Below are 14247 nucleotides of genomic sequence, written 5' to 3'. Positions count from 1 at the left end.
TTGCCTGCTTTTTCAAATTCAAAGCAGGGGACAGATTCTGGTGGGTATTTTTTCCTCTTCTTCCTTAGATAAGCTCAGCTTTTATACAGTTGGAAGAGAAGAAAAAATAAAGTGCCTCCTTCATAAAAGTGACCCGTACGTACATACACGTCCCCTCTGAGGTCCAGACGGCAGTGTTAAATTTGTAGCTTTTTATCTCTACAGGAAAAAAAAAAAATAAATCCAACACTCCATAGCGGGAGACTGAACCTTAACAACTAGTTAACTACGCATCTGTCTGTCTGGAAAACACTGGGATTAATGCTGCAGGAACTGCAGTGAATGAATTGAGTTTTGAAACATCAGATGAATGAAAAACAGAGTAATGGAAAAGCAAAGCTAGATGGCAATCATATGAAATTGAATGAGAAGGAAAAGATGGGTGATAGTCATTAGAAACAAAATCTCTGGATCTCAGGAAAGGATGGAAGAGCAGAGCAGAAACGCCATCCAGAAAGGAAGCTTCACCAAACTCTGTATTGTGTTAGAATCCCATACGAATTACATTGGAAAGAAAGTACATTAGAGTCAAGGTTTTCGGAAGGAAGCACAGTACGAAACCAATCTGTCCAAATTGGATTGTGGTGAGGCTGAAATAAATCATATGGGGAGGAGAGGGGGACAACAACAGAAAAACCACAACCAAAACAAAATTAGAAATATCCAGCAAATAGAGCACCAGAATCTCGGCGGGGCAAAATAAAAAAGCCAATGTACAAAGTGAGATTGAAAAAGCAAGGAACAAAAAAGATAGCCTATGTAATGGGTTAGGCGTAGGAGGAAGATAACAATAGCCAGCTTTAAAATGGAAGAGAACTATATATTGTTCTGGAATTCAATAAAAGATAACAAAAAGCTATTTCTGGGCATCTAGGAAGCAGCACTGGCTAAGTAACAGCCAACACTCTTAGCTTCATCAAGTAAAATACACTGCAAACAATCCTGTTTTCCTTCTGTAATGGAGCCACAGGTCCTAGGACACGTGAAGTACAAGATCCATCACACAGAAAGGCGTAAGATGTAAACCAGTGTCAATTCTCGTACTTAAAAGTAGGATTTTAGGTTTTGTGTCTCAGCCCCTCTGCGATGGCTGTACCGCACATACGATACATCTGATCTGCACGTATGAGGCAAATCTGATAACGGCCAAACCTCCTGATGGCTACCTTTGGGAAGACAGATTTGCAAGGACAGAACTGCTCCAAGTAGAAACATGCATCGTCCCCTGTCCGTATTTACAAGGCCCACAAGAATAAACCTGTCTGGTGACAAGAGAAAAAAGCTGAGTTGGCGGCCTTCAAACTGTAGATCAGACGTCCCTCTTCTGGATCAAGCAAACAAGTTGCACACTCAACTTACACAGTTAAAAATAGTGATAAAATAATCATGAGTGTATAGCGATTACCAAGGTTTCACTATGAATATAGCAAAAACAGTTTCGTATTATTTTTTATGGGCTTGGTGATTTCTAATAATTTTGCTAATTATAAAAATCGTTGTCACGATGGAACAGGTTATGTGCTAAATCTGCTAATGATACCAAGATAGCGAGGCTGAAATCATGATCATCCTACAGGAATAAAATTCAAAATAGTCTCAACAAACTGACCACATGATCCCAAGATAGAACTGTATTAAGGGCAAACGTAAAACAGAAATAGTCAGCTGCACAATTAAGAGAACTGGAAAGCCGTACGTAGCTGTTATTCCAAAATAGTCTGTGGATCCCCCTTCATTCCAAGCAAGAAGTGAAGAAACAAACACACACGCACTCTCCCTCGTGTCCTTTGGGGAAGGCATCAGAAGTCCAGTACTACCTGTCCTACCTCAATTTTTCTTCATTACAATTAAGGTAATGCTCCCATCCATGGAACCCTAGTATCCCACGAGATTGTGAAGTTAATAACAGGTTAGACAACTTTCAGGTATCGTTTGACTACAGTTTATCCTATTCTGGACAAGGGATTTGTCATATATTTTTAAAATACCTTTTTTCTATTATTCTTCCTATAAGCAATAATCATTCAATGTAGTACTGATAACAACAGAAAGAGAAGAGAGCACGGGGGGAAAAAAAGTAGAAATTCCTCCAAGGACCAGCTTCAAAAGATGCTCCAGACGTGCTTTATAAGCGGAAGTGATAAAGTCCTGTATTCTCTCCTGTCTATACCTCCCCCCTCAGGGCCATTTGCAACAAATAAAAGAATGTCTGCATTGCCAAGGAACGCTAAAGGTACATCTTAAAAGAACAAAAGAAAAAACCACCAAGAAAAGTAGAAGGTAAATTTAGACAGCTCAGTGCTTACAACAGTTTCAGGTGGCAAAAAAATTCTCCAAAGAACCCATCTTAATATGGCTCCCACCCAGTTACACAATTTATAAACAGGAGGCATACACCGAAGTATGTTATAACCTAAACATTATACATTGCTTCCACAGATCATAAATACCAACTAAATAATGACTGAGGGACAAGAGTCAGGCAGTCATTGCCCAAGCGCTGCTGGGAAAGAGCTGTCAGCACAATACGCCTGCTCAAAGGACAGTCAAATAATTGTCTTCCACAGTCACATTAATAATTGACGTTTAAGCCAAACGGAAGGATTGTTTCTCGTCTGAAAAATGTAAGGTCTCAATGATATTCACCTTCAGAAACCTGAAACGCTAACCGTTGACAGGAAGAGTGCACAGGGTATATATGTTAGATTCGTTTTGGGGGCACATACAGGGTTAGCACACACATGGCATGAAGACGTGCCGACTCTTCTGAACGGCATTAAGCCTGCGAGGAGCACAGTATGGAGATGGCTAAAGGAAAAATCAGTAACTAACGATCAACTGCTGCAACACCACACGGCGTTTTAAAAATACTGATGTACACGGAAACTTCTATTGAATGCAAGTACAAATACGGAACAAAACACTAAATTTCAGTGTTCTTACTTCCACTAATTACACACATACAGGAAAGCAGAAAGCTATTTCATTTAAAGTCAAATAAATCGAAAGCTCTCGACTTTTAGAAGTTACACAGTCCCTCTGCAACAGTTTTAAGTGTTAGATTTAGGAAGGATTCCTTTGCTGAAAACAAACATGGAGTAATTGATATACATAAAAGTGAATAAAATTAAGACAGGGCAATCAAAATATTTTTACTTTATATAACGGAAGTTTCTCCTATATCTAACACTGTACAAGGTATCTTGCACAATGAAAAGGTAAGCAGAAGTCCCTTACACTGCCTCGCTTTGCCAGAGAATCACCGTAGTCTGCTGGCAAAGTCCGCTTGCTGGACTTTTTCTGCTCATGTTCAACTGCATCTTCAATTATAGGCTCAAGCCTCATCTGGACAAACACCAAAGATTTGGATCAATTTCTTTTCATTATACAGTGAGGAAAGATCTTAAAAGCCTTTTAAAAATTTCTGAAATCTTTAGAAAACTGCATAGAACTCACTGATGTGCAAATAAAAAGAAAATGCAAAAACCTACTGAGGCTCTGGCCTTAAATTCAGCAATCTCCAAAAGAAGCTCAAATTTGGCAGATAATTATATTCTAGATTCCCCCCTCTTTTTTTTTTTTTTTCCTGCTTTTCAGCTGCAAGGTTTTTAGATCTGTACCAAAAGAATTGCACTAGGGTTCAGTACAGTCAGTCAAACAGTGTTCCATCTTAATCTGTTTTAATTCAAGTATCTAAATGAAAGTTTACTAAACCAAATTTACAATTTAATGTTGCTGTTCACTGGACAAGTTTGTCAAGTAAAAAGCTTATCTTTGTTATCTTTGTGTCGAATTCATTCTTCCCCAACCCTTCCAAGACTGCAGCTAAGGTACATGCTGTCTCTATGTATCTTCTCCTCAGTAAGCAGATGCAATTCTATTTTCTTACCTCTGTAAGAACCGTGGTGTCGTATGAAGGCTGATACTTTTCTTTTTCATGTGCAGTTCGCTTTTCCATCTTTTCTCTGTCTGTTTTCTGCTTCCTGTCTGCTCCTTTTGGCTAAAAATGAAGTTACATGAAGAAGAAACCAGGAGGAAAACGGCTTTATAATTGAAATCTGATCTCAGAAGTCAAGCACTAATATAAAGATGACCCTCATCTGCATGAGAGCTTCTGAGAGACTTATCAAGGATGTCTTTTCTACTGTTACCTTAAAAACTTTGATTTGACAACTGGCTGAATGCAGATGATCTGTATATTCTCCATTTTCAGTCTGTTTAAAAGTGTCAACCTGAATCCTAAATGGAACTCCTTTCTCTCCTCCGTGTTTCCGAGGGGTAAATTCAGTGCTGATACAATGTACCTGAAAAAATACCAACCACCAAACGAAAAGGACCCTCAGAAGTATTCTAGACAGGGATTTTATCATGTGTTACCAACATCATATACATTTTCTAAGGACAAGTAACAAATGACCCAGCCTATCTGAGGACTAAGCTGCATAACTCATGTTTCGTTCCTTTTCATGCCCACATGCAAATGAAGCCAAAAATATTGTATTTGAGCTGACAGGGAAGAGAGGAAACAAGCGTGTCACCAAAACCTCTCCAAAAAGCAGAAGTCATAGATTCTTATTAGATAACAACTTGATGGATCTTAAGAAAAATATATGTGGATGACAACTGTATCTATCATGAATACAGCAAAAACTTTTTTGAGAAACTGCTGTCCCATGCCTCATAGCTAGAATAAACTTCAGAGTTACTTGTAATAAGTATCACCAAAGCTATAAAACGTCACTGGCTGGAAGAGTTTTTAAACTCGGGTGAAATCACCGTATTTTCAAACATGCCCAACTTCTTGTAATAGTCAGCAGACTTTTTAACCGGTATGTAATTGCCTCAAGTGCTACATCAGCCTGAAGACTGGCTTTATAAGTTAGAAACACCCCTAAAAGACATTTAAGGAGAAAATCAGTGTAACAGAGTTATGATGAATCTCACTGGACAATGATCCCAATTTTTTTTTTGCTTCCTTATGGAATTTTAAGCAAGCCAAGCACCATGGGCAATAGCATACCTTGCACTCTCAATGACTACAATACTATCTTTTTATTTCCTATGGCCATCAGTAACAGACAACCATAGACGGGAAACCGAGGCTTTAAGTGTAATAAGTACCGCCCTGCTGTGTTCTCTAGCCTGTAGGATAAGGGAACTATCCTGGCATAATAAGAATCAGTTGGACTTTCCCTCAGTCTGTTATCACTTCTAAGAAAGTGCCTCAACAAAAATATTCAGTAGTTTTTTTCACACTTCTTCAAGGAGACTACCTTTTAGTACTTGTGTAATTCCTACTAGAAAAAACGTCTTTGATTGCACCAGATCAAAGTTAATTTACTGACAATGTGGAATTTAACCTATTTTGGCAGCCTCGGTAAGAAACGCCCCTACCTCAAACTTTATACCTTTTCTTCATAATAAAAACAGATCTGAGACAAAAGTAAGCTAAAAATTCCAATGCAAACATGAATATTCTATCTAAATAATTTCCAGAGGAAGGATGTTCAATTGCCCTGAATATCAAATACATAAATAATAACCCTACTACACGGAAGCCTACTATAGTAAGAAACATCTTTGAATGTCTGATTTAAAACTCTCTTTGTAGCACATTAATTTTCATTTTGTATCCTCAAACCAAGCCTCTGCTGAAGTTCATCTCTAGGACAGTGGGTCTCTCAACTAAAAAAAATAAAAAATAGTAGTGACAGTTATTTACAGGGATATAAATTAATTCTAATACTCCATCTAACTAAATATTTAACCATGGCAGCTTTCTGCAAAGAGCTTTCTGAAACCTTTTATTTAATTTTTTTTTAAAAGATGCTTGCATAAATTCAAATCAAGTTGAAAAACCTAATTAGGAACTAATTAGAACTAACAGCTGCTCTGAACCTGTGTGGTGTTTTGTGTTCTTTTTAACAAAGCTGGTATTTAATGTCTATCCCACAAATAAGAAATCAAGAAGCTTCATAGTGCAAATATACAACAGTTTGCAACCTGAAAGGCACCAAACACAAACATCCAGTCAAGTAAAGTTTCAAACCTGAATAAAAGCAGATGTACATTTTGTTGGATCCCACAAAAATTCAACTGCATTGAGCTGGCTTGGATTTGTCTTGATATCAATAACTCCAACAGACATTGGAATATCTATATTAAAGTAAGTAGTATATATTTTAAAATAATCATATTCCAAGAAAACACTCAAATTTCAATATAAGGTTACCATCAACAAACACAGTTAGGGTGAAAAAAGGTAGGGTTTGGTGGCTTGACCTGTAAGCCAGGTGTAAGCCCATAAACAATTTCTCAGGACTAACTTAAAGAAATTTAGTACTCAACATACAAAGTGTCTAGGGTTTCGGGGTGTTTTTCAATTCCCGTGCTCCCTCCCCCACCCACTCACAGCTTATGCAACCAAAATTATAAAGTTACGGAAAATAATGAAAATAGAGACCGTCGTTTCCACAGTCTACTAGAGAACATTACTTTTTTCTGTGTTCTCCTTATTACTGTAAAATTTAGTAATTGAAATTAGAAAGATTCCTAAGTGTGTAAGGTAGCTGAGTTGCTATCTTACTTCTGCGGCATTTAAAGCTTTTAAAGGAATGTGAAAGGGCTAAGAACATTTATATTCAAAATACACACTATGACAAAGCAGCACACAGAAAACTGGCCTGTGCTTTTTCACCAGCCCTGACTTAAATGTGACCATGATCAATTTAAATTTGGAAATTGAATTTCATACAGCGGCATCAGAAAGAAACAATTATACCTAAGTCGAGAAGTCTGTCCCCAGGGCGGTTCCACTTCCAACCTTCTAGCTGCTGGTGCTCTGTATATTGCAACCTTCTGTCATGGAACACAACTCTTATAATACTCTAACAAAGAAGAAAACAAGCATCTGATGAGCCACAAAGTTACTGTATGTTTAGAAACAGCCTTAAGATGAATCATTAAAACATTCCAAAATAGCCACAGTGTTGATAAATATGTATCTACAGCAAAAAAAAATTGCAAACATCAGTATCCCAAAATATTCCAGAACACAGAAATAAAACTGAGCAGGAGATATTTGAAAATGAGGTAGAAATGCAAAAGAGAATTATATCTGATTGCATGTTCCAATTGTCACCATGAATTACGTGAAGCGAAGTGAGCAACACTGAGAGCACAGTCTCAACACTGTGTAGGCAGCACCAACTTATTTCAGAAAACAAACACAAAAGAATTCATTTATTCAGAAAAGTGGTGAATATATATTGACCTTTTTTTTTAACTGGGAATTCTGTGAACTCTCATAGAAAGTTTTAAGAAATAGAATGAATAGAAAATTCCCTTCCAAGTATTTAAAAGCATATTTACAACATATCTATTATTTTAATTAACAGTAATAATAAACAGCTTCCAATGTATTCCAACTATTCTAGCTGAAATATTAATCTAAAAATACTATGATACAATTAACTTTATTCACCTTGCAGTAATTATCTAACAGTATCTATTTTTGCGACCAGTTCTGCTACTACTGTGCGCTTAGTCATATCAAAGAAATGTTTCTATTCTGCTGCATAAACGCACACACAAAGCAATTTGTTATACAGAGGGGGAAAAACACTGTATATAGGAATTGCTACTGAACAAAGAAAATTTAGACAAATGTGCCTCATTTTTTTCCCATTAAGTCTAAGGTCTTACTTTTATTAAAAGCGGATAAGTGTGTCCAAAAAACCCAAGAACTTTTAAATGAAGCGCCTCTTCAAGATACATTGCATTTCCTTGGTTTTACTTCAAAGACAAGAGAAAGCACGTGTAAGTGCGTGTGCACATGCACACACATATACACACACTGCTCCTTTTTCACTGCAAACTGGCAAGTTTGGAACGTGCCAATATCCGCAGCCACCTGCACCAACATTAAATCCTTCCTTGTTAAACAACTGGGATTCCAGATTTTCAAAATGGAAAGTTTGTTGATGCAGCATTACAATGTCTTGCTATGATCAAATTCACTTTTTAAAACTTTTACTCTGCTTTTTCCTACTCTACCTACCAAATGGCTCATCATCAATAGCCAAGCTGAGAAAATTACAGCAGAGAGACACCCCAAAGCTACAAGGAAATATTACACTCTTGCAAAAACCACATGTTGGCTCTATGTGTGTTCCACAACACCAATTAAGAAAAACGCTTATAATACCTCCACTTCTCTCTAAATGATCCTCTAGTTTCCTTCCACATCTTCTAATCACTTGAAACAGACAACGTAATGGCTCAGAAGATGCTGGATACAAATCTGTAGACAACTAGGTATCTTAAGCTTTGCATAAAATAATTTGGTCTTCAGTACACACGAGTACTCTATGCACTGGACATGCATACTCATACTTCTTTTTTTAAATATCACTGGTCCACACTATTTCTGAAAAAGTATCTAGTGACAGCAGAAAAAAAAATATTCCATAAAATGTACAGTCTCTAGACTGGATTTCTCTCACCTAACTTTAGGTATCTATGTTTGAAATAACTGTTACCACAGCTTCCTTTTACTCAGCAGAAAGTGGAGTAATTTCTCCATTTAGTGGAGATTCATCTCATCTCATCAGATCAGGCTGCAGACCTCAAAAAGGGTACATGAAGAGATCAGCTCACCTTTAGCTATCTGAAGTTACATGAAATGAACCCGTAACGGTACATAAATAGGGAAACGCGTATGTGTATATTCTTTTAATTTGTAGTAAACCTGAAACAACAAAACTAGGCATTAGGTTCCACTGTGCCTGCTTTCTTTATTGGTGAGAAGAGCTGGTCCAGCCCCTCTGTGAATGAGAGCCCAATACAAGGGTAAGAACTACTCTTTTCCTACGCAACCAGCAGTAGGTTAGTAATACTGTCTAAAGAACTTCAACTCACCTTCACCAGTTTTCCATTAATCTCTGGTATGTCTCCAGCTTTCCGATTATCTAACATCCGGATCTCATAGGACTGACCTTGAAAGAGAAAAAAAAAATTGTATCAGTAGAAGAGTCAGAGCAGAAAGCTATTTTCTGTTTAATGCACCTGAATGAGCTGTTGGTTCACAGCACGCAAGAATATCGGTACCCGAAACTTCTGCTGAAGAGATTTTTATAACAAGGTTCACTTCACAGCACAGGAATTAACGGAACAAAACGAAACTTTACTTTCAAAGTTTAAGTATTGAATTTTACATGAAGTGTAAGTACTTGTTTCTCTTATTTTTAATTTTTTTTCCTGAAGAAAAACTTTTCAAAGCTGAAATCCTCTATTTTTTGAAACTGATGAAAGGCAACATACTGAGAACCACAGACTGGTTTCCCAAAACAAACTCTTGCAGGGTTTTTGTACTTTCCATACAACATCCGTACTGCTCTCCCATGTTTCATTTTGTCCATGTACCCGTTTGCCTTTGTATGATTTTTAGGCTTTGTCTGATCTTAGAAATAAACCTTTAAAAGAGCCAGTTACTGGTAATTTCAAACAGGTGTGAGTGAACCTATCTTTCCAGTAAACTTGTTGAACTGTTGTGTTTCAAAAGAGACAAAGCCTGTTATTTGAACAGGGATTTTTTTTGTTCCAAGGTGAGCACCACATATTCATTTGCAAAAATCACATTTCCCTAATTAAAACATAGGACAAAATAGATTTCAAGAGGTTCACTGAGATCAAGTGCAGTACATTCATTACCTTCTACATTACCCTCCAAACTACCTTTACGCTCTACTGTACACTACATTTAAAAGACATTTATTGACTTGTCCTACAAGATAAAAGTTCAGCTGTCATACCCCTGTGAATGAGCAAGTGATTTCTTCAACTCCTTCCACTGTTTCATAGACTGAGGTTACTATGGACCATTTGGTGGTGGTTTTTTTGCTGCAACGCAATTTGCACATTTATGTATGTTCTCTACACATGTACAGGCTTTCTTTACCCCAGAAGCATTTGATCACTGATATGATCATTGATGACATAAATCCATATAAAAATTAAATTAACCTAGTGCAGCTGAGTAAAGCAGCAGATAATTTCTCCTCCTATATTTAACAGGCGGGAACTTTTTTCCTGTTAGAGAGATTTGTTCAATTACCAGTATTCTTTTACTCACACAGATATAATATATGTAAGTCCATCTGCATTTATAAACTTTTTTTTTTTAATCTAGCACTACTAATGAAACTTTTGCAAGTGTTCTCTGTTCTCTCTCATTTTGTAATTTTTTGGGGGGGCTGGGGAAAGGCTGAATTCCGATTGCTTGCTCAACATGTGCTGCTGAGCTTTTATAGGTACACAATAATATTAAGACTGATGATTTGGTGAAAGTAAAAATCAAGGAATAACCTGACTCAAAAATACAAAAATAGCACAGGAAGTTTTCAACACAACAGGATCGAAAGGTTCCATTCTGGAGTTTGAGACACGTAACTGCTCTGAAAGTGTGAAAAGCACCACAGCACTGATTTTAGTCACCTCTGTATGAGACCTATGTATATGCTACTTTCCTGAAGAGTAGCCACAAGAGCAAGGCAACATAAGGTGCTAAGAATTTTTACTGCCCACCGCTTAACACTGGAACTGCAGTACCCCCTCCACAAAAATCACAAAATGGTCGTTTGGAAGGGACTTCTGGATGGAGGTCGTCTTGTCCAACCCCCCTGCTCAAGCAGGGCCACCTAGACTAGGCAGTTGCCCAGGACCAAGCTTGGCTGCTTCCGAGCATCTCCAAGGATGCTCATCCAGCCCATAATTCATTAGCTTCTCTATAAGAATCTTACGGGAGAAAATAGCAAAAGCCTCACTGAAGACAGTGACTTGTGGACAATACTCACTGCTCTCCCCTTGTCTACCAAGCCAGCCATTTCATCATAGACATTTACCACGTTGGTCAAGCACGACCTCCCCTTGGCGAATCCATGCTGACTACTCCTAATCATAGAATCATCTAGGTTGGAAAAGACCCTTGGGATCATCGAGTCCATCTACCCTACTCTACAAAGTTCTTCCCTACACCATATCCCCCAACACCACATCTAAGCGACTCTTAAACACATCCAAGGATGGTGACTCAACCACCTCCCTGGGCAGCCCGTTCCAGTGTCTGATCACTCCTTCTGTGAAGAATTGTTTCCTAATGTTCAGTCTAAACCCATCCTGTTGCAGCTTGAATCCATTCCCTCTTGTTCTATCGCTATTTGCTTGTAAGAAGAGACCAGCACTAACCTCTATAATAACCTTCTTGTCCTTCATATCCCAGGATTAATTACTCCCATCACCTTCCCAGGGACGAAGATGAGGAGGACCCAGGGAACTACAGGCTGGTTAGCCTCATCATCTCTAGTCTCCTAGATCATTCAAAGACTTTCAAAAGTGGCCTCACAATGACATCTGCCAGCTCCCTTAGCACACGTCAAGACACATGGATTTATCTGTGTCCACTTTGCTTAACTATTCCCTGACCTATTCCTCTTCCATGAAGGGTCCATATTCCTTGCTCCAGATTTTCCCCCTCATCCTAGGGCCAGAGATTCCCGAAGGCCAGTGATGTTAGTAAAGACTGAGGCAAAGATGGCATTCAGTACCTCAGCCTTTTCCATATCCTGTGCCACCAGTGCCCCTGCCCCATTCAGCAGGGGCCCACATTTTGCATAGTCTTCCTTTTGCCCCTTATGTAAGTACGGAACACCATCTTCTTGTCTTTGACATTCCTCACCAGATTCAATCCCAGATGGGCTTTAGCTTTCTTGGCTGCATCTCTGCATGCTTGGACAGTGTCTCTGTACTCCTCCCAGGTTACCCATCCCTGCTTCCAATTTTTGTATGCATACTTTTTGTGTGAGTTTTGCCAGGATCTCTTCTTACCCACCCAAGCCTCCTGCCATTTTTGCCTGACTTCCTCCTCATTGGGATCCACTGCTCTTGAGGTTGGAGGCAGCAATCCTTGAATATTAACCAGCTTTCTTGGGCCCCTACTCCCTCCAGGGCCTTACCCCATGGGACTCTACCAAGTCATTGAAGAGGCCAGAGTCTGCTCTTGTGAAGTTCAGTGATGTGATCTTGCTTTCTACCCTGACTCCTCATTTCAGGATCCTGAACTCCCTCATCTCATGCTCATGGCAGCCAAACCTGCCTTCAACATTCCCATCTTCAATAAGCCCTTCCTTGTTGTATGAGATATAGCACAGCAGCTCTCTTCATTGGCTCCTCTGTAACTTGGGTCAGGAAGTTGTCAGTCAATGCTCTCCAGGAACCTCCTGGATTGCTCATGCTCTGCTGTGTTGTCCCTCCAGCAGACATAAGGGTGGCAAAGACCTCCTATGCAGACCACATCATGTGAACATGAGACTGCTTCTAGCTCTTCATAGAAGGCCTCATCTACTTATTCTTGCTGGTCAGGTGGCCTATAGCAGACACTTTTCCTGATGTTGAAAAACGAAGGCTTTGTTATAATCTTTTTCTAAATAAATAGGGGGAAAAAAAACCCATTAGCCAACTTCCCTTCTGTGCTAATACTTCAGACAGAAGGACAATACTTTTGCTGCCTAGACTAAGACTTTTTCCTAAAACATTCTCTATTAGCTGTTAGTGTATATATATATTTGTATATGTAAAAAAAAAATATCCTGGGATAGTTTTGAGAGACAACGTATTTTATACTGAAGCCAGCTTAAAATAAGGATATTTGCCACACTGAGTTGTACTGATATATATGTTTGTGTAATGAGTTGGAGTTAGCCCTCTAGAAAGAGAGTCATTTTAGTCCTGGTCACTTCAGTTATCTGGTTCCTAGTCTGGCCTCGTTATCAGGCAGTGTCTTGCCTTAAATAATTTTCAAGGGGATTGTGAATAGGCAGCACCATACAGAGCAAATACCCTCTTTAATTTCATCGGCAGTTGTCATAGTTTACTGGATTGGGAATACCAGAAGCAGCAGGAACATCTGCCCTGTCTGTTAAGATATGGTGACACTTCCTCAGGCAATACTTAAGCAAGCCCTGACTTTACTCTCTGCCACTAGTATTTTAATTGGAATAGCTAAGACCATCATTCTGAGCTAAAGAAGCGTCTGGACGATGCTCTTAGTCATCTGATTTAGTTTTAGGTGAGGAGCAGGATGTTGGACTTGATCCTATGGGTCGCTTCCAACTTGAGATATTCTATGAGCTAATGGAAAATTTGAAGTGATTAGGTATTCAGCTGAAGCTGATTCCAGAAGTTCAGATCTTGGAGTGATGGTGGTTGGTTATTCAAGGGTTTGCAGGGTTCTTATTAACTGTAAAACCTGTTAAATGAGTCCATTGAGAATGCGTATCAGAGTTGTAGGACAATGATTTGAGTTGGCTGCTGTTCAGCTAGATGTATATCAAATAGCAGAAGTGGTACAGAAGAGAATTGCTTTTAAAGGGGAAGATTTCTTTAGGATACAGTCTTTACATTAAAAGATATTTTCAAGGGCAGACAAATCACTTACAGTCATTTCAGACAGTGTCACTTAAATGGCAAGCTCTTCTCAGAGGCGAGACAGCAAGCACTTTCTTTCTAGAGTGCACCTCAGGAAGTTTGCCAATGACACCAAGCTGTGTGGAGTAGTCCACATGCTGGAGGAAAGGGATGCCATCCAGAGGGACCTGGACAGGCTTGAGAGGTGGGCCTGTGCGAACCTCATGAAGTTCAATCAGGCCAAGTGTCCTGCACCTGGGACATGACAATCCCAAGCACAAATACAGGTTGGGCGGAGAATGGCTGGAGAGCAGTCCTGAGGAGGAGGACTTGGGAGTGCTTGTGGATGAGAAGGTTGACATGAGACAGCAATGTGCACTGGCAGCCCAGAAAGCCAACTGCATCCTGGGCTGCATCAAAAGAAGCATGGCCAGCAGGTCGAGGGAGGTGATTCTGCCCCTCTACTCTGCTCTGCTGGACCCCACCTGGAGTACTGTGTCCAGCTTTGCAGTCCTCAACACAGGAAGGACATGGACCTGTTGGAACGGGTCCAGCGGAGGGCCACAAAAATGATCAGAGGGCTGGAGCACCTCTCCTATGAAGACAGGCTGAGAGAGTTGGTGTTGTTCAGCCTGGAGAAGAGAAGACTCCGGGGAGACCTTAAAACGGCCATCCAGAACCTGAAGCGGGGCTACAGGAGAGATGGGGAGGGACTCTTTGTCAGGGAGTGGAGCCATAGGACAAGGG

General features: G+C 39.5%; 1 protein-coding gene across 2 annotated transcripts in view; it reads right to left on the bottom strand.

Moving 5' to 3' along the window:
• UBP1 (upstream binding protein 1) overlaps positions 1-14247 on the bottom strand; it is a 41191-nt gene that overhangs the window by 13308 nt on the left and 13636 nt on the right. The window contains exons 3-8 of one of the 2 annotated variants that reach the window (XM_074151161.1): positions 8959-9035; positions 6821-6926; positions 6089-6195; positions 4191-4343; positions 3929-4039; positions 3277-3384 (exon numbers count right to left, since the gene is read on the bottom strand). In XM_074151161.1, the coding sequence (XP_074007262.1) occupies positions 3277-3384; positions 3929-4039; positions 4191-4343; positions 6089-6195; positions 6821-6926; positions 8959-9035 (662 nt within the window). The remainder of the gene's footprint in view (positions 1-3276; positions 3385-3928; positions 4040-4190; positions 4344-6088; positions 6196-6820; positions 6927-8958; positions 9036-14247) is intronic. The other variant, XM_074151163.1, reaches the window with a different exon arrangement.

This window comes from Numenius arquata, chromosome 7, assembly GCF_964106895.1.
Source record: "Numenius arquata chromosome 7, bNumArq3.hap1.1, whole genome shotgun sequence".
In the NCBI taxonomy this organism is placed as follows: Eukaryota; Metazoa; Chordata; class Aves; order Charadriiformes; family Scolopacidae; genus Numenius; species Numenius arquata.
Note: the sequence above shows the minus strand (reverse complement) of the source record. Positions and strands in the feature narration are given on the sequence as shown.